Here is a 24,755-nt window from a genome sequence, read left to right as displayed (position 1 = left end):
CTGTTGCTCTAAGTAGCAAAAATAAAATAGGGGGATCATGTTTTCTTTTTACAAAAATTGAAACAGCCATTGGATCAAAATCCAGAAAACACTTGTTAAAATGTATTTAAAACAAACAAACAAAAAAACGCAAAACCACCCTCCATCCCCTAACTGCAAGTTCTTTGAATAGCTCTAGCAGCTCAGAAAGGGAAGTATGCCTCTAGTTGGTGACCTTTGTGTGCAAAATGTATTGCTATAAACAATGAAGACCTGATTCTTGGAAGTAAAGTTTGTTGAGCGCTGAATTCTTTCTAAGAACTACTGAAATTGTTGTCTCTCTAACAGGATAGTCTCTGGTTGTGTGAGAAGGCATGTGAGAGTGGTATGCTGTCTTCCCCTCAGTATTCTCCCCAGGAACTGAGAGAGCTCTGGAGAGTAAAGGAGCTGTGCGGAGATCCTTGTAGATGTGAGGAAAGATGAGGAACTTGCCTTGGAAAACAGGGTAGCGTATAATAAGGATGGAAAAGTGTACATCGGGATTCCTTCTTGGAATAATACAGAATATTAAGGTATCTTTTAATGCTGGGTTTCAACTAAAGCGTAACAATATTTGCACATCCCTTTTGATAATTACAAGTGGACTGATACTATTCATTTTCTATAGTATAGATGTTGATCTGACAAAAACCAAAATGTTTAAAATAAACAGTTTCCTTTTTATATAAAGTCAAAGACCTACTTGTAATTAATAAATGCACATACGAATGCCAACTAGCCTGTTTTTTGTAAATTAAAGTACTACTGATTTAACTCTGTATAGAGCTGTTCCAGGATCCACTGGAGAGCTGTGCTTAGTACCAGGGCGTCTGGTAAGTCTTGCTGCAGCAGGTTCTATGCAGTTTGAGGGGTTGCTCTCATCTGTGCAGGGGCTGGGACAGCTAGGGTTTGGGATTTGTTAGGTTTAGTTTGTTTATACCATTATCACCTTAGATATATATATATTTTAAAAAAAATAAATCAAAGTTTGCTTATACCAAATCTTGAAGTACTGCAAACTTAGCCTGACTAAGAGGTTTTTCTGGTAGCTCAGTGTGTTGTCATGTATGAAGTTGGTGGTACACAAGTGAAAGTAAAATAAGATTGAGGAACTGCACACTAAAGAATGTAAACGAAATATCAATGCCTTGCAGTATACTGAGAACTGACTTACACCGTGGTATGTTAACTCTGCAGGTAGAATTAAGGTTTGTCAGATTTTGACCTTAAATACTTAAATACTTAAATAAGGCTGTGTAGATACTTCTACAATTACTGCTGTTTTTCACTTCTTTGCTTTAGGATCTTTGGAAGTAGGTGAAAACAGCGCAAGTAGCCTATTTCAGTGCCGCACTAATTTTGTCCTAGAGCTATTACAAGTGAGGACATCACAACCAGATCATGTATCAGTTCCATACAAACAAATTCTCACCACTGCAGTGGGAAGGTAGTATAAAATATTGGCAAAAGGGTTACCTCGAGTTTTATTTAATTGAAGACTTTAAGCACTATTTGGTATCTCCCACATAAGACACTTCAATCAAAAGCAAAGGCCTTCATAAAGATTAATTACTAAGTTTAGGAGCTGGAAGTATTATTGTATAGTGCTCTGGTGCCATGTATGAAATTCGTGTTCTCCCATAGGTGTTCAGGCACATGTTGTACACGCTGTCTGCAGGCAGTCCGTAACTCTTCTGCAGTTCCCGTCTTGGTTTTGCCTTCAGTCTATCAAGGGAGCTCCTTGTTACCACCGTACTAGCACACAGTCTCCATTTTCAATTGAGTAAAATTGCAAAGGCTTTAAGTCATTGTCTAGTTCAACTTCTTTTCCTGCCAGCTAGAATAAGAAAGGAAAAAAGATTTCAGTTTAAGTCTTACCAGACCTCTGTTACTGCAAACCAAATTTAGATCAGGCAGTTGCAGTCAGGGAGGATCAGGCATTGAATCAGGTCCTAAATTAACAGCAGGAAGACTGCCCTCCTTAAGTGAAATCAATTTCATTAGGTAGTATTTTAGAACATGCTAGTGACCTTTAGCAGCATGAAGTATTTTGTTGCTGAATTACCTAATTTTAACTCACTTTAGAACTTTCGTAGGACAGTTTCAGTTCCGAACCAGGAATTTTAAGTAGGCGATAGAGCAATCCTTTGACCCTTTGAATAGTCATGGACTCTGGAAAAGGGAAAGAAACCAAGTGGTTAGAAAAATGCTGCTACCACTGAGCTGTAGCGAAGTACCAGTTATTCAGCTATACTTGCTCATAGCAACAGTGAAAGGCTGTATTGCTGCTTCAGTTCTAACACTGCAATAATGTATTTTGTACCTGAAATGATAACTGCTAATGTCAAATTGAAAACGGTTCAATCTCTGGTGGGTCAGACAAGAATAAGCTACTACATTTGAAGCGTTTTGATCCCACATGCCAAATTAAAGTGTTACGGCTTCATAATTTGCCTTTTTTGAGTTTGAATTTGCTACACGCTAAACTAAGTGACCTTTGGGACATGTACCAGTCAAGTTCTGTCTACCTGCATCTGGTAACTGTTCCTTGAAGTTTTCATACCAGGAATTGGCTTTCCCAGCACAAATAAATGAATGTCACTGTGGAACTAGTGCCATTCTTAGAAATATTGCTACATTAACTTATCCCAACCAAATTGCCAGCAGAGTTGTATAGCAGTTTCTATTATGAAGTCAGTTACATGGCAGGATATTTTTTGTAATGGATCTTGAATGAGTAAATGTAGTTTGTTCCAGAGGTGATACCTGTGTTTGCAATAGATATACTTAATATTTTGGTTGAACTTTTACTTCTTTTGAAGCTTTACCTAAAGGCACAGCAATAGTGAGTTATTCCTGTAATACCACACATTGTACTTAGACAAATATTTTTCTATCAAACGTTTTTGTAAAAGCTGTATCTATCTGATTTTATGCAACTTGTGATAATAAATGTGATTTTTATTTTAGAATAAAGTTCGTGTAAGTCTGTTCTTTCAGACAACATTCTGATACATCTCTGAGACTTCAGTTTGATTTAGAACAACATTTGTTCATTTTAGTAGACACTACAGGCACTAAAATTTCACAAAAGACAAATTTGATACAGGTCAGAATCAGATTTCTAACGTAATTTATAGTAATTTGTAAGATATTAGACCTAAATATCTAGAACTGCAGACTACATAGTTGGCTCTTACCACTTCGTGTTCTTGTTACTGCGCAAATACATCCACCAGTTCATACCCATTAATTAGCCTTTGATTGCCTCATACACATTAACTGTGAAACCAGCAGCACACATGGTAACACAAGCATCAACTTTCAATTTTCAAACTGGACTGAAAGTAAGTAACTGGGTGAAGGTCAGAAAAATAATGACTTTCTCAAATGCGTTCTACCTTTGTCATTCCTTTATATGACAGAATCTTCAGAAGCTGACAAAGCGAGAGGCAGCTGTCATTCTCTATTACAGTTATTTCAAAAGGAGCTACAAATCACCTGCTGAAACAAGAGAGAAGACGTCTTACCTGGTAGCTTTTTTTCTACTGGCTTCTGTTCAGGTTTGTCAGGACATTTAATTGTCAAAGCTTAAGGAGAACAGTGAAGCATTAGTGAATAAGGTAAGCCCTATTCTGTCAGAAGCACAAAGACTTTCTAGTCTGTTTTTATACAATTCCCCCCCAACCTGATCTTCTCAAAAAATTACAACAAAGCCTGTGTCTGAGCAGCTATGATAGCATTTAGTTGTTCTCTAAAAAATTAAAATTAATTTTTCATTTTTGTCCTTTGTAAGTTTACCTAAAAATGCTTCAGTTCTAGTTAACTTATAAAAGTAACCTGCAGTAAAATTTAAAACTGCCTAATCCAGGTCAAAAACCTGCTTTAAACTGTCTTAAAAATATAATACAAACATACTTTGAGGAAATTATTAACTTTAAAAAAAATAACTAGAAATTAAGACCCCTTAAGAAAAGTTTCTAGTATGTCTAGCCAACTACATTCCTTGTTCTATTTAGTCTTCCATCTAAACCTTAAAATTTAAGTGCCTTAAAATACTATTTTGGACAGGGAGTAAAAAATGATCAATTCTATCAAATGGGAAACAAAGCTAAGTGACTTTGTACATCTGGGATGTTAATCTAGCTTAAATATGTAAACAGCCCCAAATACCAAAGCTAGCTGTAATTTTCTTGACTGTCCTAAAATTAAGAAGCTAACAAAAAAAAATCAGAAAACAATTCAGCTGTTAAGGTTAAAATCTCAAATCTTTTCTGTGGAAAAGTCATTGAGACTGTGAGAATAGAGCACTAAATATATCTATTCCTCATTAAGTCTTATTTAAGAAAATAATTCAGGTTGGGTATAGGGAGGAAAGGAGATGGAGTACAGAGAAGCAGGTATCTAGTCAAACTCACTGATAACGCTTTATTTTTTAGAAAACAGAATTACATGCTGCAACCCTGTGACCTCTCAGAGGCTTCTGAACCCTTTGTTCTCCCTAACCACAAAATTTATAAAATATTTCAAATGCAGAAAGAATAATTTTGACCATTTCTGGGCTCTTACTCAGAAGCTGATTTTTCAGAGTCAAAGGCTGTTGTCCCTTCAGTTCTCCTTCTTCAGGTGCACCATATTCTGTGTGAAGGAAAGCGCGCATTGATGTGATCAGTTCTGAGACTAAAACCCAACAGTAGCCCTAAGATAAGCAGTAGTGACGGTGCTGGATCGGGCACAAGCCTGCTGCCTCAGCTCCCACAGCAGCTGGGATGCTGCGCACAAAGCAGCAGAAACACTGTATAAAAACACTGAAATGTGCAATTTAGGAGGGAGCGGAGCAGGCGGCAGGCAGGTGGAGGTGCTGCCTAACACTCCCACTTCCAAGAGCCCCCGGTGCTGCACCAGTAGGGTTCTGGGGCAGGTGCTCGCAGATGTCAGCTGAAGCAGTGAGCACAGGTTACGAAGCAGCAGCACCGTGCAGCTGCCCCACAGCAGCAAAAGCCAGTCGTGTGCAGGCCTGCCTACAGGTGGGCTTTCTAAGGCAGGAGGAGCACAGAGAAAAGCATCAGGAGGAAGGGAAGCAAACTGAAGAGAGAAAAAACTAGTGCTACTGCAATGCCAGAAGTGAGGAAATGCTCGTTTTACTTGTACTCACTAAGGCAAAGTGCTGCGTATCGGGGATGGGCAGCACGAAATTCTTCACTCGGTTTGTTTCTCTCTGGGTTCCAATTCCCGCCAGCTGCTAGCCACTCTTTTCCAAATATTTTGCGATAATCAAGCTCTGCTCCTTTTCTTTCAGCAGGAAGGATCTGTACTGACACGGGAACGGAGCACAATAAAATGATACGACTTTCCAGAAAAGAAAATCTATTTCATGACACTGACCCTTACAATCACTTCAGTACATGTTAGCACTACCAATAAGCTTACAAACCCCATTTCTAAGTACTAACTGATCCATAAATTCAGTACATTTTAAAGCTATTAAGAATCTTATGAGCTCTGTACCTCTATGTACTGTCTGATCCATAGATGAGTATCTAAGCCAAGACGTTAACTTGTATTATGATGCAGATATTTTTTGTAGCTACAGAACAGATGCTGTTTCTGCCCTCTTTTATGCTAAAGGCGATGGAATAATCAGTACTTTACTTTTCTGAACACAATCTTAAAAGAAGATGAGAAATAAATTCCTACGGCAATGATTTAAAAACAATTTTTCTGTAGACTCATGCAATTTGTTGATGCATCACGTACCTCAGACTTGTTCAAAACCTCCAGTTGACTTATCTTGGCAATAATTAGCTGTCTCAGGGTCTCTGGGTTCTTCTCTGTGTCCATCAAAGGGTTATTGTGACACTGCAGTGACCGCAAACTTGGCAGTTTCTCAAGCTCATTGATTGATGACCACTGAAATGGAGGGGAACAGTCTTTTGAGAAAACATAAAGCATACTTCATTTCAGAACAATAAACAGTAACATCGACTTTTCCTGTACAATGACCATGAAAGAAACTGTTCTTTTGGTCAGCAGAACCAAGTACTTTCATCCTGTTCAGTTAGCTATGAATTGCATTAAATTTAATTAATTAAAAAACTAAACAGACCAGGGACTACTCAGCATTTTAGATCATTAGAATTCCACAAGAAGAATTATGAGGTAGAGGAGGGATAGGACTAACTACCACAAACCTGTTTAACCGAGATGCCAAGAATCTTTTAAAATTCTAAATCATCCCTCTGTGGTGATCAAAGAATTCAGTAGATGTCTCAAGATCTTATGCAAGCAATCAAAAAAAATTAAAATAGCAAACTGTGAATTACTCTTAAAAAAAGATAGATGTATATACAAAATGCAAAACCATCACAATCTAACCTACCTGCGATATTTTATTGTCATTTATTGCAAGGCGTTTTAATGAAGGAAACATTTTAGTCTTGTGTCCTAGGAAAAAGAATAAGTTTACAGACAATAATGAAAACTTTAAATAAACAGAATTATAAAACTATAAATAAATTGCTTCTTTTACATACCAAATTCACTATCAGGAAAGTGTATGGAAGATATTCCAGTGTTTCTAAGTATTAGCTGTTCTAATCTGAAATTTAATAGATACAATGATTACTGTAATTGGTACAGAACATTTTTTGTTAAAAAAAAATTTTAAACAAAGATCTAATAAACTTTTGGCATCATGAATAGCAATTTTATAGATAGTACCCACACTTCAGAGAATACTTTTTTTTCAAGGAATAAGTACAATAATTTCAAGCTTTCAAAATAACTCCTGGATTTAAATGGTGTGATTTGCCATATAATTTTTTAAAAATAGGCTGTTAATTCCTCATGGCTGCTATTTTGGCATACAGCTCAAGATAATAATTCTGCAAATTAACAACTCTATTTCATTTGTCCCACAATATTCCATTCACTGGAACTGAGGTGCTCTTAAAACGAAGGAACACTACTTTCCCTGGATAACCCCCAGAGCAGCAAATCATAGTTCAAGCCCATAAATACCATAAAGACATTGCTACTGAGTGTACAGTAAAGCAGAAGAATCTGTGTAAAGGGTACCACCACATTCATTTAATAAAGCGAAAATACATTTATGTTACGCAGTATGAAAATTATACTTTTTTCTTTTTTTAAAAATAGAATTTGAAGCACACATCTTTCAAAGTTTTTAACCTACCCTCAAAAAGCACTGAAAATTCCAAACAGAGTCCTTGTGCAGGGGACACGCCAATATAAACATAGTGACACACTACCAGTAGAGTAACAACTGTAACCTTCACCATAGTTAACAATCGCAAGCAGATGACAGAGAAGCAGGAGAATTATTGCCAACTCCCTCCAAACTCACTGTATTTTGCTTTCTTTACAAAAGACAAATGGGTAGAGAGCATGGGTGTAAACTGCTCTTGGAAATTGCCCATCACCGATGATCTTTGATGTGCCAGTCTCAGGAGTAACACCTGCCAACAACCTGTCCACCAGCGTTCTGCAGACTCAAACAACCACGAGATGGCTGTGCAGCTACTAATGAACCTCTATGACACTGTCGTGGTCAGAAAATTTTTCCTAAAAAGCCACTTCTGCATCTCTTTTACTTTGCCAGACTAGAAAAACTCCAGTCCTTTTATCTTGGATACAAAGGTGTACATACGAATATATACAGAACTTAGTAATGTGATAAATCACTTTAGTTTCATAAGTATATAATAAAAATCTAATAACAAACAGCTTAAGAATGTCTTCCTTATAAAAAAAATAATAAAAAAAAAGATTATATTAATATAGCTCAATTAAATAATGCAGTTACTCTCCTCAAGAGGGCAAAATGCTTCCATTTCAAGATTCCATAAACCTTCCATGCAACATAAAAATGATCATATTTCCATTAACAAAAACTATGAAGATGAATAAGAACAAAACAAAGAATTTCCAGCAAATTTGTTTAACAGCTACCTGGGGAGATGTGCTATCTGATGCAGCTGATTTCCATCCAGTAACTGGTTGTCTGAGAGGTCTAACAATTTCAGGGTCTGCAGGACATTATCAGGCCTGCCACATTGAAAAAACAAACAAACAAACAAAATCAACAAACCCGCACCAAACAAACATAAAATAAATAAATAAATAAGAATATTTAAAGTTATTTTTAATGAAAACACTAATTTTCTAGGCATATAACTGCATGCAAATAATTGCCTACTTATTTAAATGTTTTGAAGTACACCACATGAAGCTTGCACCATTTATTTTACAATTATGTCATGGTAATGCGAACATTACAGGAACGTAGCTCTATCTACTATATAACTTCGCAGAACATCAGTCACAAAAAGCTCATGTACGTTACTTATCTTACCTTTCCAAAACTGTAATATTATTGGAAGTAAGGTACAACTCTTCAACTGCTGGCCATCCTCGAGCACAAACAAGGACCTAAGAGCAAAACTTAATTTAATATAACAGAAGTTGAGAAAAATTATTCCAGAGATTACACTTTATGCAGATTTCCTCAGAACATGTTCAAAACAAATCGTAGGTTTCAAAACCAGAAATAACTACTGGAGATTGCCTACCCCTCCTTTTCTTCCAGCTGGTGCTTTCCTGTGTCTAGGTCTACTAGCACAGATGAAATCAAAGGGGTTCTGCACAGCCACACAATTTGTGGTTCCAAACTTGGAAGACAGCACTACTGAGATGGGCTTCATAGGCCCTATAGCCCCAAAACAGCCCGCTGCTAACGTATTTAACAACAGGACTTCATCCTTAATGAAACAAGATGTTAGAATAGAATCATTTAAATGTTTGCACGTTTCAGTCCCTGAAAACAAGTCAAAGCTTTGTTTATTCTGTGCTGTGCCTGTGTTGCATGTAACTAGGTATCATGTATTTCAAGCATTTTCTGTAGATGCAAAGATACTAAGCCAATCTCATGTTGATGCAAAGTGATGCCAAAACAAGTATTTCATGTCATACTGACCTATGTTCTTTCTCTTTGCATTTGTATATATGCATTTGTATGCATATATATGCATTAAAATATAGATAAACTTTTACTAAGTACAAGGAAACAAATAGTTTTCAACCTTTGGAACGTGAAATTAAATTTTACTTCAAACTGCTTAATCTTGACTCGTTAATTTAAAAATGTAAATGAAGTTAAACATTTTTTCATTAGACTCCAGTGCCAATATAACTTACATTTCCAACAAATACAGTTAAGTCACAGCACCTTTTCTGAGGATGATTACACTTCAGAAGAAGAATATAATGTATAAATATTTAATGTGCTTTACATGTTTTAAAACCTACCAATATAAATAAAAACAAAATCAAGAAGGTCATTACCTCTGTCCATGTTATCTCAGTCTGATTAAGTGCCAGAATCTTCAGTTTTGAAAATACATTACATACAGAAATTGATGTAGATGGAAATTTCATTTTGTTTTCACTGTGTAAAAAGAATAATTATCACCATAAACTTAAATAAACACAATTATTTAAGTCACTAATTTGGAATTATGTAGGAAGTACAAAAATAATGTAAGCAATTTTTTTAAAATCACTGACATTGTTTCACATATTTAAAAATATTACAAAATATTATTTATATTCAAACTTTTTTCCTTATTTACTTTCCCAATTCACAAATGCATATTTATTCATCTATGGCTTCCCTCCCCTTTTCTTTCCTTAAATTTTGAATGTGAAAAGAATGACTTTCATTAATATTAAATGAAACAAACTCTGATTTGGGGCTTAAACTCCTTAGTGTTGATTGAAGCTATTTAGATTGAAACAAAATGTATGTAAAACAAAAGGATGTGATACCCACTGTCGATAACAAAAATATCACTATCAAATAGTTAAAAGATTCAAAACTGGAGACTTCAAACTAGCTTTCTTAACCTGCCCCCCAAAGACATTTTTGTTTCTTTCTTGAAGTATGATCTACCTGTATATTAAGACAAAAAAATCTCTCGATGCAGTTATACTTACATATTTGTAAGTAATTTTTTCCCGTTTAAACAAGCTCTGAGAGAGCTGGTGGAAAGGTAATCAATTTTATTCTTCCAACATTCCTTGCACAAAAAATTCATTAACAGACTTACTTGGTAATGTCTTTCTTTTTTAAAATAAACTCTTAACAGAAGGCCAAAACAATAAAAAAACAAATTCAAACTATTTCAGTTTGTAGTCATAAGCTTCAAGTTCCACCATCATTTCCATTTTACATTCCACTTTTATCACAAATAAATCACAAATAACTTCTGAAAACCCGTTAGCCTAGGCCACACTTCTCAGCAATGCTAAAATGAAATAATTATTCTAATAAATTAAAATAAATTTCCCGTATTCTCACGTATGCTGATAATAACAAATGACTACGTATGCTTCATGCAAAGTTAGATCCTAATTTTACAAATAGCACCCAGGTTGCAACACCTGTTCAGTGCAAAATATTGAAGAAAATGGAACACCTACAACTATTTAAAAATTGTTTTTGTCACTTTATCTATAAAAATAAATACAAAAATTGTGCTCGCATCGTTATTATACTAACATGGCATTTATTTCAATTTAGCTTACATCACTTTAAAATTATTTTAGCTGCATTGTGTGTACTGCACAATGAAGGCTTTCGAAGCTGGTAATAGGACAACAGAGATCACATACACGACCATATGTATTTGTTGTTTAAGGACATAATGATAAAAAAAAGTATTTAAAAACTTAGCTCCAATTAAAACCAGTACTGAGGCATTCAATTATCTTACGAAAGCTGACCTCGTATCTAAAAGAGCCTCTTCTTTTTTGTCCCTACCCCCAAAGGTACAGAAACCCAAATATGAATATACCTGATATTAAGTGTTTCCAGATTTGGAACTTGAGAAGCAATATCTGTGACCGTATCCCAAGATGACAACAGATTTTTTGATAGATTTATATGTCTGATATCTGAAATTTCATATTAAGAAAAGAATCATCTCAAATCTGAACTTCCTTTTTCAGACAGTAGAATTAGGGTGGGTTTTGTTTTTTGTTTTTGTTTTGTTTTTAATCAAATAAGCAGAAATAGAATACGTTTGTTTGCCCTAAGAGGTACTACCACTCAGTTACAGCAAATTGCTCTGTGGTACATTGCTCTGTGGTACGAAAATGACTTAAGAGAGCTTAACTTTATAAATCTAAAAATGGATTAATTTTTGTGCTGACGGGAATTCTTACCAATCCTTACAAATGAACAAATATGCTTTCTGTTTCTCTAATATAGCTACAACATGCAGTATACTTAATACATTATTTCTTACGTATTTGACACCTGGGGTACCTACAGAACCTATCGATTGTATTTTTATGTGGTTATCTATTCTAGAGTAAAATTTAAAAAATCGCGTTGCTGGAAACGTCTGGAACTGCAGTCACAGTAGCAACCTATGACAACATTGCTATTTTCATCCAGTCTGCATTCCTTCTCAAAAGTTGTAGGCTTCTACATTTTAACTCTGCAAGCACTGAAATAAGCTTCCAAACATAAACTATGGTTTTAAACTTTTTTTTTTGTAATAAAAGGATACAAATACAGTTCCTCATTCTTTGAAGTGAACACTTGGAATGCTAAAATATATACTTTTTGTGGTATCATATTATATAGCACCTTCAAAAAAGGATACTACCACATGTTCTGCTGATTTCCTCTTTCTGACCAGCATGGCTCACTGCACACTCACGCACCGAGATATCTACCAGTAGGTTCAGCTGGCTAAATGAGAAAGAACATTCTGTTAAGTTATCTTTGAACAGAAATAAGCACATTATATAAACACCTGGCTATTACAACCAAATAATATTTTTTTCATAAATACCTCCTTTAGAACTTGGAATTGCTGGAGTGTGTCCAAAGACAGGCAACGAAGTTGGTGAAGGGTCTAGAGAGCAAGTCTTATGGGGAGCAGCTGAGGGGGCTGGGGTGGTTTAGCCTTGAGAAAGGGAGGCTCAGGGGAGACCTTAGTGCTCTCTACAGCTACCTCAAAGGAGGCTGTAGTGGGGTGGGGGTAGGTCTCTTCTCCCAGGTGACAAGCAATAGGACAAAAGGAAACAACCTCAAGTTAACCAGGGGAGGTTTAGGTTGGATATTAGGAAAAAATTATTCACTGAAAAGGTTGTGAGGCACTGGAACAGGCTGCCAAGGGAAGTGGTTGAGTCACCATCCCTGAAGGTCTTCAAAGGACACGTACACGTGGTGCTTAGGGACATGGTTTGGTGGTAGACTTGGCAGCGCTAGGTTAACGGTTGGACTTGATGATTTAGAGGTCTTTTCCAACCTAGATGATGCTATGAATTAGCACTGAACATTTTGGTATCTTTCTTGGATATTTATACTTCCTTGGATTCTCATACTGCAAAGTAGGTCTGGTTGAATCACGATTTCTTACTTTTCCCCCACCTTCCTCTTTCCCTTCACTCCCCTCTCCTCTGCCTCCTCACAAAAAAAAACAACAACAACAACTGATACTTACCCAACTGTAAAAAAAGAGTCATAAAACAAACTGTAGCTATGCAAAATGGAATTTAGTTAGAGTTTCCAAGTTAAACTTGGTTTTGGTAATACTTTCTGCAAGGGGTTCTAAGTTATTTGAGCATTCTTTATATAACTTTAAAAAAAAAAAATGAGGGATTTTTTTTTACTGATAAGTATGTTATGGGAGGCAAAGGGAGTACATCAGTGGTCCCAGAGAGGAAACTGCCACCTACTGAGCTGTTACCTCTCTGGTGGTGGAGGTCATTAGAACTGCAGTCTACTACACATCATTATGTTATTTATTTTTTTCTTAGCCTCCTAGATAAATGAGCATTGACATGAACTGACTGAAAGACATCTTTACTAGCAGTACAGTGACTTTCTGCTTTCCTTCTCTTAGTTACATAGTCAGTGCTGATATGATTAAACAAAGATGAAACAAGAAATACTGTACAATACTCAGAAAATATAAAAATCCATCATTTTTAAAAGGACCACCAAAGTGTATAGGTAAACATAAGGTTATAAAAGACATTACTGATGATATGCAGATCATCTTAACTGTGTGCTATCCAAATCTTCAGTTTACCATCCATTCATTGAAATCTCAAGCAAAAACACTGTATTTGCAATTGTCTATTGTATGAAATTTGTTCTCCATCTCAATAACATGATATTTATCATTTATCATCGGCAGGAACCTGTTCTCTGTCCTGCCGTAATGCCACACTAAAATAAAAATGTACCAACATGATAAAGAATGGCAGTATTTGTAGACCCAAGTTACTTGAATGTAGTTTGTGTGCAAGATCTTGACTAATTTAACACGAAATTTCAGAGTAAGTTTAGGGGCCTAAAGAAAGCCTGCCATTTCACCTAATCCAGTCTAATTACCAGCTGCTGCCAAAAGAGAAATGTACCTGTTTCCCTCTATGCATTCTCCTAGAGTTTTCCGATTTGGCAGCTATGTGGTTGCTGTACGATTTGAGCCAATTCACTGACCCAATGGAAAACTAACCCAGAAAACAAAGAATGGTTTCATACTAGATCAATGAGCTGAACCAGTTCACCTTTTGGTTCCGTAACACCAGATCTCATGTTCAAGTAAACAGCAGACACAGAGAAAGGGAATAAGTAAGGTTATCTCTTTTGGCAGTAGCTTACAATCACATCAGATAAAGTATATCATGTAAAATTATACAATCAGTATCAGAAATTTCAAATAACCTTATAATTCATCACCAACTTTCTTGAATGTTCTTAGAGGAAACAGTACTCCAAGAACTATGGAATAATTACCCTAGTCTTTGAGGAACATATAATCTTTCTTTCCTTATGGTTGAACAGCAATGTATCCTAGATTTTGATATAACACACTTGCCTTTGTTGTTCTGCAATAGAATCCATGCCAATAAGTTCCACGGTCTTCTTTCCCAATACTAATGTATTCTTTGTCCCATTTTGAACATCTTGCTCCTTCAACCCATATCGGTCCTTTACTGCAGTGAGAAAATCTACTCCAAAATTTGCCTTGTTTGGCCGGATAAATGATCCTCCTCTGGGATGCCTAGAAAAGAACAGCCAGGAAACAGTGAAAAGTTATCAAAGGAATGATAAACTAAGAAAGTATAAAAAGTACTGATTATTACTTTATTAAAAATACCACGAACCAAAGCAGTCAAAGGGAAATTTTACAGGCTAATTTTAGAGCACCACTCCCACTCAGCAAAACCAGGCAAGACTTGCAAAGTATCATTGACAGCGTTTGACCCAGCGAGTTGGCGCTGTGAGATGCTATGAGAACTGAAGTACCACATCTCCAAACGTGCTTACACATCGAGATTACCATGTCAGTGCCATTATCAGGAATAACCGTTCCATTGTTTCCAAACTCACTGTGAACTGAGTTTTCCCAGAAAATAAGTTTCTACCTATGGACAAACACAAACATACCTAAATCATATGACAAACTTGTCTGGAGCCTTAGCTCAGCTTAAGGCTGAGGAATACTCAGAATAGTAGGAAGAAGAGAGGAATCAGAATAGTCAGCATTCCCTCACTATATTTCACTTGAATAATTCACTCATAATTCTAAGAGAATGCAGCTTTGTCAAATGACATCAAATGCAAATTGTACCTCTTGTTATACTAACTCAAACTTAAAAAAAAAAAAAATCTAATACTAACTTGGTAGAATTTTGAAAGTGAATATTCAACAAAATTACCTGGCTAATGCACATTCTACAGAGTCCTATGAAGTTTCTTAGTTTTCCCTTGAGCTCAAAAACACATGGCAATTTCTTGCCATGCAATTGCTTTGACAATTTCTATCAAAACTAGAAAGGAAACAGTAGGATGAACTGGCAAAGACAAGTTGTGGGAATGGTATCACAGAACAGATGGAGCATCTGATAGGAGGATCAGCCAGAAAACAGCAGGAAGAAAATTGGTAGTTATGATTACCTGCCTGCCTTCCAGCTGAGAAGAGCACTGACTTTGGTTGGAAAGTACTCAGGAGGATGAAACCACTTACGTAAATAAAACTCCTCTTTTCAAAACAGCATGTAAACGTCAAGTGGCTCATTAGCAAACCATAATATACATCATCAACTCTACAGAGTCCAAAATTCTCTCAGAAAAACAGTAACTAGAGGCCATGAATCCTATGGACCTATTGCAAGTAGATGGAATAGCTTTGGCACCTCATATTCACATTTTCATTAAAAGATCAGTACTGGAAATTGTCTGTGCCAGTTTTATTCATTAACATTTCTAGTATTTATTTAAGTACTCTCATATCATAATTAAAGAACCAGATAGAACCAACATATTATTTACTTAAAAACAATTTTCAGTCTAGTTTTGTAGCAACTAAATTTAGAGTACAATGGTTACAAAACATGCAGAAAGGCATTTTTACCCAGAGAATGTAAAGCCAGTGTGTATATTCATATTCAACAGGCATTTTCAATTACCGACATTTTTGATCTAGTAAACTTCTCTTAAGCCTTTCCTTCCATTTCTTTGAAGTTCTTCATAGTTTGCAAACATTTGCTTAGTTCAAATGTCAAATTTCCTCTAATGTAAAAATTATGTGACTTCTTCTTAACAATACTTCTTTAAACAAAAGATCACATTTCCACTCCTTAATTATAACATCACTTACACGTGACGTACATCACTCCTACACTTGCATTTACTTAAGTTAAACAGCTTTGTAGATGGCAGATGCTGCAAGATTCCACTAGGGTCTCCATAAATAACGTTTCTTGTTCTGTTTACCTGTAGTTTACCCTAGATCCTGCTGTATGTTTATTTCAAAATCTGCTATCCCTTTTCCTATCACCTCGACTCTTCCCATTTTGTCATCTCTATTCCTCTGCACTCAAATATATACTCAAATCCATTCCACAGACTAAGTTTCTTTTTCAGTTCTATTTTACTAATTTGATCTACTTTTTAAAGAACTGTCACAGAGAAGGACAGAAAAGGAGATGCTGCAATAAGAACCTATTTTCAGGCAAAATGACTACATGTTCAAGGAGAGAGGTCACTTACCTGTTGTTTTCCCTAAAACACACTGCCTGTATTAAGTTTCACACTAGGGAGTACGAGCTGTACAAGCCACATGTATGTATCATACAACTGACGTACAGCGCCTGGACTCGTGAAGAAGCACACCTATCAGCCGTCAGTCTCCGCAACTGAGAAACAAGCAGGTAATTCCTAACCCAAGGAGTCACCCAGTGTGCACACCATTAGATGGTACGATATGAGTACTAATCATCAACCTGACCTAAGCCGAGTGTTTGGAAGTCAGAGAACAGGGATTTTGCCCTGATGTGTGCAAAAGGTCCAAGAACCAGGACAATGCACCGCACAGAAATGAAGTGGCGTGGACACACCCCAGCTCCTTAAACAGAAAATCTGGAATATGCCCAAGTGGGGCTCTGGCAACCACCTGGCTCTGGCGAGTGAGTGACACTTCTTACTGACTTTTAAAATAGGAAGGTTGACCCCAATCTCAGAAGACAGTTTGTAGGGCACTTTCTATTCCCAACTCAGTAGCCTGAAGCAATACAGCCCATCTGCTAGCATGCTCAGGGCCCTTGAAGGATACTCATTAAAATTCAGGTAAGCTATCAGTTTCCGCTGTTTAACCATTTCCCTGGGGGGAAAAAAAATAAATATCTGGCATCATTCTTCTTTGATGATGAAGAACAAAGTAGCAGTACTGCCTACCATCACAGGTACATGATGGCTCTTCACATGCCAGTGGATGTCACACACGTGCACGTCTCAGTGCCCGAAGTACAACACAGCTGTACGTAAGCTGTGCTCTGCCAACAGGTACACGTTTGAGCATGCCTCTCAGCCAAGGAGAGCTCTCAGCTTTATCTGCCTGGATGGTAAAGGTAGATGGAAGGGTTTCTTTGCTCAGGACTGGCTGTTTCGCAACAACTACCTCAAGGCAATTATAACCATGGCTGGAGGCACACACACCGCACGGATCAGAGGGTGTCACCAATTAGAGCTGTTTGAATCCGTGCCTATCTTGTCTGGATGAACTCTAAAGAGGTCTTTTTCTTTAAGGGGAAGGTCCTCAATAGATCAGACTTCTTTTCAGAAGAATCTACACACTTTGGTAAAGAAAGCCCTTCCAATTTGTTTTTGAATAGAGACTGTGATAGCTGTGACATCAAACAAGGTTTGTAAGCGACACCCAGGACTAATCTGCTATGGTGTATCAAGTTCCTGACTGTACAGCTGAAGCTTTGCAAACATCAGCAAGTAACTGAAGTTCTCATAAGTTTACCTCAGTCACACAGACATGAAAGCTGTCTCAGCTTCCACAAAACAAGGAAAGAAAAAAAATAAAACCACGACATCTGCAGCTCCAGATGCTCATCTGAAGGCTCTGCTGGTGCACATGACACATTTGAATAATGGTTAGGGCCAGCAGTTTTGTTTCAACACCCTTCCATTGCCAGCAGAGAGCAGAAATCTCAGCTGGGTAGAGCACCACACAGTGAAACAATCCAAATTTCCTATCTGAGATCTCTGGAGGCTAAAAGGAATCTTGGGAATGCACGCTCCCCTTATTAAGTTGCTTTTTCTCCATAGACACTAAAATGAGATTGACATCTCCCTGTATTTGAAGAATTTGTTTGTGTTCTAAGCAGATATTCCTGGAGGTGAATCTGTCATTCCTGAAGGAGAGAGAGCCTAATTTAATATAACCAGATCTTTTTTTTTTTTAGGCAGGAACATAAATGCCATGCAAACAGTAACAGCTGATGGTCACAAGTGCTGTCTGTAAATTTAAAAACATGCCCCTCAAAACTGATAAAATTCATTGAAGAAGAAACTGAAAACATGTAATGCCTTTGCAAGGCTAGCTTGGCATTTCAGGACTACAAAAATATACAGTCAAAATTCCCACCAGAAGAAAATAAAGCAAAGGGAAAAAAACAAGTCCTGAAGAGCTGAGAAGCAGTTGCAATTCTGCCTGGCTGAACGCATCACAGAAGCAAGTTTTACAGTTACTGCACTTTCCTCCTTTTCTCTGTCCTCCTCTGAAAGGCAACCCTGGGGAAAGAGGTGACAATTTCATGGGGTCAATACTTCTAGCAATAGCATCAGCTGATAACGCCAAGGTTGTGGGTTTGTTTTTGGTACAGGCCACCATATTGATGCCGGCCCAACGCGGATGCCCACTCGGCACAGCACACTGCTCTTAATCAAATCAAATAAAATCAGGATTCCTCTGTAAAGAACAAAGCTATTCTTTAGCAGGAAAGAACACATCCCTTCCAATTGTGAATCAACTCTGTGTGGTAAAACAGGACGCCACTCCCAGCTCATGTGGTAAGCAGAGAAGTATGTCAGCTAGCACAGGGGAATCCAAACATCTCCCCAGCAAAATGGTGTGGATAAAAACCAGCTGCTAAAACAGCCATGCACGTGTAAACACTGTGTGTGAATGGGATACCTGAAACTGTCTGAGAGGATGTCTGTCCAAAAACCCCGTACGGTTAAGGAGGAAGATGACCTTTCTGCCAGATTTAGCAGTAACCAGGGAATTACACAGAGACTTTTTCTGGGGGGGGAGAATCAGGGTGGGGGGGTAAGACTTGGCTTGAAAGGAAGCATAAAAGAAACCTAAACATCTGTACCTGGGGGGAGAGGGAAGAGGGTATGAGACCAGCAGTCAAGACCCAGTCTGAAGCTGCCAAGTCACCCTGCCAGCAGCCCGACCTCTCCCCAGGCCTCCCCAGGCCAGACAGAGCTGCCCGCGGTCAGGTGCTGAGGTGAGCCTGTGCCCAGCGAGAGAATGGACGTGGTGGGGAGCAAACTGTATGCCCGACATCTCAACATGGAGGTGGGAACCTGGGGGTGCCTCCTACCTGCAGACGCACCAGCAGACTGCAGGAAGCAATGCAGGGACATGAAAGCTGGAGTGCCCGCGTCTCCCTGAGGAGGTGCGCGCACCTAGGGGACTCGCCGGCCCAGGGCAGGTGCCTGCCCCTGTAACCCACACCTGCCAGGGCAGGACACGCGTGTCACTGTGGGAAAGGGGGTGTGCGACCAGAACTTCATTTTGAAAGCAGTTCATCACTGTGTGTACATTTTAACACTGCTTTAAGGCTTGATTATTCACCTCTCCTTTCCCTCGAGGCGCTGTAGAACACAGCTTACTTTATTACATGATACACTAGTGCAGCTGACAGGTAAAATAATAGCTTCCTCAGTTATTAGGAAACAAGACTTTATTATCAGGAAGAAGAATCAAAAAAATGCCACTAGAGTATGCACTGTCATTTCCAGCTACTCCAGATTTGATGAACATGCTCATGATGTCTGCATACTTTTGAAGCACTGCTGTGTTGTTCTTTGGTTCTCAGATTCTTATGAAGTTGAATCCATATCACATAATATATGATTCAGACATACATATTGCCATGAAACATATGGGTTTAGATGGTGTTTCCAAAAAACATACTCCAAAGGCTACATATAGCTGTCTGCAGACCCACTGATTTATCCAAATGAGGTCTACTAAGAAGATCCTTCGGTAAGGAAAATTTCATATTCAGTTTTGTTTTCTTCTTGTGATGTCATCTTGAAACATCACTGTGAAAGATTTATTTTTTTTAAAAAGCACCCCTTTCAAAATTACCTTAGGAAGAATTAAAAATAAAAACTTTTCTTTTCATTGCATTTGTTTACAGTTTAAGGTACTCCATCAGCTGCTTTTGCTTATCAGAATTCAAGGAGTTAGAGAAGCAGGCTTCTAAGCAAAGGATACTACTGATAAGGTTTGATTATATATGTATATATATATATAAAAAACATAGAAGTTTTATTTATTCTTATATATGTATATATACTCATTATAAAAGAAACAATGTAAAAATTTACTACTATTGTTTGATAAAAAAATAGAGTTGATACTTGGAGGTTTTGGTGTTTTGTTTTGTTTTTTTTTTTTTAAACCATCTTCTTGACAAAATAAGGCATTCATTTATACAGAAAGTTATGTCTGTTCTCTTAATCTTCAGACATACTCCAGAAAGCAGAATACAAAGAACAGCTATTGTATGAACAACATATTCAAATATCACTACATTTAAAGTTGTTATGGATATGTGCAGTTTCATTCAGAAAGCAGATTTTTTACAACACAAATTGAGTGCATTCTCTGAGCTCATGTTTCCTGGGAGCATACTAATGATTACTTCTATTATTTCCCGTACTGCAGAAAATAACCACCTTTACCTTGGAAACTGCTTCAATTGAATTCAAGGCATTTAAAAAGGAACTTCTGCTAACAAATTCAGAAGACACTGTTGTCTAAAGACCATAGTTTTCTATTCTTTAGCTAGGAAAAATCCAGGAATGTTGAATTTCTTCTCTTCCATCAAAAATATCCTTATCCTCCTTAAGCCTCACCTTATTTTTGTCTTTTTTTTTCCTTGTACCTAGTGAATCAGTTCTCATATTTCTTCGTTTTTTTCCAAAGACCATATTTTATGTTATCATCTCATTTTCTCATAATGAGGTCTCCAGGGCTCCCACCATGCACAAATGTGGAAGTTAAGAAGACACAGACTAAGAATTCTGATTTGCACTACTGAACACAATCTACCTCTTCCCTGTTTGGCTAAGGGTGGCAGAGAGTATTCCCAGAAAGGATTTCAAAATAGCTACTTCTTAGTTTTGAATTATTTAATAGGTAAATTCTGTTGATTTAGTCTGAGACCAAACAGCTCTGCTTGCTGGCTTGAGAACAACTTTCATGTGAACTGATAGCAGAGTATATTCTCTAACAGGCCTGGAACTACTATCAGGTCTTGACCCAAGTACAGAAGCCTCTTCTGCTACCTCAGTGTATTCCATTTGTCCCCCTGGAGATATTTCAGCCAATAGAAGACTTTTTTCCACAATATAGAAATAATAATTTTGATCTCAGTTCTTTTTCTTCTATGTGACATACAGCAACAGTACAGTTCTCAGTCCCTTCCATATCATAGAGCTATAATTCAGTTTGGAGAAGGTGCCAAGACTCATCTGCTCATAAAAATGGAAACAATTACAGTTTCCACAAGCTGAAAACACATGCTCTAGAGTTAGCAAACACATGCAGCATGACTACATGTTTTTAATTATTCTTTTGGAGGAAATTCACATAAAAGAGTTCTTTCCGTTGAATCATCCATTGAGAGCAAAATAGATATACAAATATGCTACCTCAAGCTCAGAAAAGTCTTTGAACCATGTCTAGCTAAAGCTAGCAAGACTGTTGCTACATACTTTTCTTGTTCTTTCACGCTCTTGCAGTCATCTGCTATTAGCCATTGTCAGACAAATCTTTGGACTGACTTCATTCAGCTAGTCTTATGAGTTTCATTCACATGCAAGTTGGAGAAAAGACAATTTGCTTATCTTCTCATCAATGACTTTAATTTTCTCAAAATAATTAACACAAGGAATTAATTTCAGAGATGTCTTACATTTTCCAACAAACCAAAGCAAACACACATCCTAAAGCAAGACCACAGACAACTTATTTTCTTTTGTCATTTTCCTTCAGAATGAATTGAAGGCTTTCGAAAATGTAAGTGTTCACTGTCACAGAATTTGATTCATATTAGATTTATTTTACCTGAATGAGCAGTCACAAAGTTTGTAACAAATAGTAATCAAACTGACCTTTTACAGTTACTACCAGCCTGGGAACATAAGAGGAAGACAAAAAAGACGTATAAATCTTGTCTCCATTTTGTCTCATTAATATAAGATCGGCTCTGATCCATTGGTCAGAACAAACATCCACGTAATGCCGCACCCTTTCTCCAAAAGCAGCCAATAGAAAGTGGTTGGGAAAAATGTGAAAGCAAGGCAAGTATTTTAATGATACAGCCTCAGAGTATTCTCTTATCCTTCACCAACTGTCTGCTCTGGAACTTACTGAGCTAGCAGTCCAGTGAGTATTTGAGAGTCATTGATGGACTTCTCTTCTATGAATTCACCCAGGTATTTTCTTTAACCCAAACTTTCAGCAGCTGCAGTGTCCCCTGACAGGGCAATCAACAGCTTGCAGCTGTTTGCCCTGGAGTCCTGCATTCCCCAATTTCAAACATGTTAAGTGCTTGAGTCTTCAATATTATATTTAATGTATGCATATACTAATTAAATAAAAATAGAAGTCCACACAGCTACACTGTGTTTTGCATGCATTAAACACAAGTGAACTTACTTAACAGTAACTGAGTGGTACAAGTATCATCCAATCATTATCAGTTACTCAGTATTTTCTCTTAACAATACGCGTGCAAGTTATCTTAAATCCAAAACAAAACTGTATCTGAGACAGTTAATACAGACCAATACTTCACTTACATAAGAAAGGTAAGTAGGACATACTGGCTTTCTTACTGAAGTAGAAGATAAAGGCCTACTAAGGTAAGACTAACAACATCCAAAAAATCACATTTCATTACCCACCTCTGAAACCACAACTTGTATTTTCCGACTGTTTACCATAGTCTAATCCCTACAACTGGATCAATAACAATGCAAGAGCTGGCACAGGTGGTCACAGCATTCAAATTAATTTATTTTTTAAATATCAGCCAATTGATAACAACAGGATTTGCCTGAGAAATTGACAAAGGGCATAACCATATTGCTAATACGCGGGACATGTTAACAATGGGAATCAACTCACCTGCATTTAAAATACTGTGTTCCTTCGTAGGTACCATCATGTTTTCCTCTCTGAGGATCATCCCATTCCACTCCAAGCCAAATTCCTGAAAAATACGGTAGATACATTTTCAAATGTAAGGCATTATAGCCATAGAAACATTATGGAACAAACCTCTGAAGTTCATCTAGCCTAACCTTCCCTCTCAAAGCAGGAGATTATGACCAGCCCTAGATCAGGTTAGACAGTTAAGTCTCTACCGAGCCAGCTCTTGAAAATCTCCAAGAAAAGAGATTCCAACCTCTCTGGGCAGCCTATTCCAGCCATGTTATTTTTGTAGGGAAAAAGATTTTCCTGCTGTCCAATCTGAACCTTTCAAGACACAGTTTGTGGCTGTTGCTCCTTGTTATAAAAGAATTTGGCTCTATCATCTTTGCATCCATTTTTCAAACGCCCATAGACAACTATTTGATGCCACCTAACTTCCCTTCTTTACCACGCTAACCAAGCCCAGCTCCCTCAACCTCTCTTCACAAGACACGTTGCCCATGTCCTTGACCCCCCTGGCAGCCCTCCACTGGATTCTCTCCAGTTTATCCGCATCCCTCTTGAACTGGGATGACCTGAACCAGACACATTATTCCAAGTGCAACCTTATCTAAAACCTTTGTCCTCAGAGGGGAGACAACAGCTTCCCTTAGTTTGTTGGCCATGTTCAGCATTCCAAGGTAACCCAGTCCAATGCACATCTCGCTTGTGACAAGAGCTCACTGTTGGTTCATATCCATCACAGCAGCCATCTTACCTCCCAAGTGCTTTACAACACATCCTGTAGGTTATTAGTGCAATACATGGGTTTATTTCACACTACATGCAAAAATTCATACCCCTTGAATTTCTTAGGCCCACTCCTAAAGTTTGTAAAGCTTGCTCTGGATTGCAGTTCTGCTTTTTGTTACATCAGCCAGTTAAGGGTGATTTGGGTTTTAACTTGGAAGCTAGATAAATACAAGGCTGTAACAAGAAGGGCTGTTAAGTGGGTTGGTTTTTGTTACACCAGTCAGTTGAGGGTGATCTCCGTTCATTACCCATGACACTGACAATGATGTTGAACAATACAGACCCCAGAATTTACTTCTGGGTTACCTGTATGTTACCAGATATCAGCCAGATGTCATGTCATTGACTACCACACTTCTGCTTGACAGACCTGCGGACTTTCAACCCACTTAACAGTCCTTCCATCTGCCTTGTATTCACCTAGCTTCCAAATTAATTTTTTATTAGAGAAAGCATAAAAAGCCGTATTAAAGTCAAGGGATACTATATCCCCCATTTGGTTTGTCCACACTCCCTGTCCTATCATCACAAGGGTATCCGGGTTGGCCAAGAAGGACCTGTCCCTTCTGACAAGCATCCCCAGCTACCATTTTGCCCCTCACACATCTGGAAATGTATCCCCGGGGCACGAGCTCCATGACCTTTGCGGGCTCTCAGGTGAGGCTGATGAGCCTACAGGTCCCCGGCCACCTCTCTTGCCTCCTCTATCCTCCCCCAGGCGCCAGCAGCCGCCCCACCCTCGCGGCAACTCGGACTTCTAAACCGACAACCACAGACTTCCGAGGGCTAGGGGTTGGTTAACAGCCACCGAGGAGCGCCCCGGTGCCGCCCACCTACCCGCCGCGGCAGGCAGGCCGCCGACGTACCGCACGGTCGCCCGCTCCGTGCCGCACAGCACCCTGCGCCCCAGCGCCTCGGCGGGCAGGCGGCCGCTCATGGCGGGCAGCGGCAGGGGCAGCGCACGCAGCGCCGGCAGGGCACGCAGCGCCGGCAGCGCACGCAGCGCCAGCAGCAGCAGCAGTAGGAGCAGCGCACGCAGCGCCTGCAGGCCCCGGCGCCTTCCGCGCTGCGCAGACTGGCAGCGCCCGCCCCGCCCCGCCCCGCCCCGCCCCGCCGCGGCCGCCATTGGCCCGCCCCCGGCTCCGGCCC

At 38.4% G+C, this 24,755-nt stretch overlaps 2 protein-coding genes across 4 annotated transcripts in view; one reads left to right on the top strand and one right to left on the bottom strand.

The window, feature by feature from the left end:
• B3GALNT2 (beta-1,3-N-acetylgalactosaminyltransferase 2) overlaps nt 1-2,994 on the top strand; it is a 32,086-nt gene extending 29,092 nt beyond the window's left edge. For all 3 annotated transcript variants that reach the window (XM_083830076.1, XM_083830077.1, XM_083830075.1), the window contains exon 12: nt 328-2,994. In XM_083830076.1, coding sequence (XP_083686202.1) covers nt 328-462 — 135 coding nt within the window. In that variant the 3' untranslated portion in view covers nt 463-2,994. The remainder of the gene's footprint in view (nt 1-327) is intronic.
• On the bottom strand, nt 1,491-24,754 carry TBCE (tubulin folding cofactor E). Its single transcript, XM_083830074.1, has 16 exons — nt 24,444-24,754; nt 22,788-22,872; nt 13,934-14,123; nt 11,709-11,793; nt 10,893-10,992; nt 9,382-9,484; nt 8,393-8,469; nt 7,990-8,085; nt 6,552-6,616; nt 6,398-6,462; nt 5,776-5,928; nt 5,174-5,327; nt 4,588-4,656; nt 3,549-3,608; nt 2,099-2,190; nt 1,491-1,855 (listed from the first exon to the last, which is right to left on the bottom strand). Exons 1-16 carry the CDS (start codon nt 24,730-24,732, stop codon nt 1,763-1,765), a joined length of 1,776 nt encoding a protein of 591 aa, XP_083686200.1. The 5' UTR covers nt 24,733-24,754; the 3' UTR covers nt 1,491-1,762.
• Nucleotide 24,755: the final 1 nt, after the last annotated feature.

This window comes from Anser anser (genome assembly GCF_964211835.1).
Source record: "Anser anser genome assembly, chromosome: 3".
NCBI lineage: Eukaryota > Metazoa > Chordata > Aves > Anseriformes > Anatidae > Anser > Anser anser.
Note: the sequence above shows the minus strand (reverse complement) of the source record. Positions and strands in the feature narration are given on the sequence as shown.

What these genes read in the sequence shown, in the direction of transcription:
- TBCE (XM_083830074.1), bottom strand. Translation starts at nt 24,732, where the DNA reads ATGGCGGCCGCGGCGGGGCGGGGCGGGGCGGGGCGGGGCGGGCGCTGC. An exon ending in AATATTACAGTTTTGGAAAG is followed by an intron (nt 8,086 to 8,392) that starts GTAAGATAAGTA and finishes TCAATGTGGCAG; the next exon opens with GCCTGATAATGTCCTGCAGA. An exon ending in ATACGCAGCACTTTGCCTTA is followed by an intron (nt 4,657 to 5,173) that starts GTGAGTACAAGT and finishes TCCTTCACACAG; the next exon opens with AATATGGTGCACCTGAAGAA.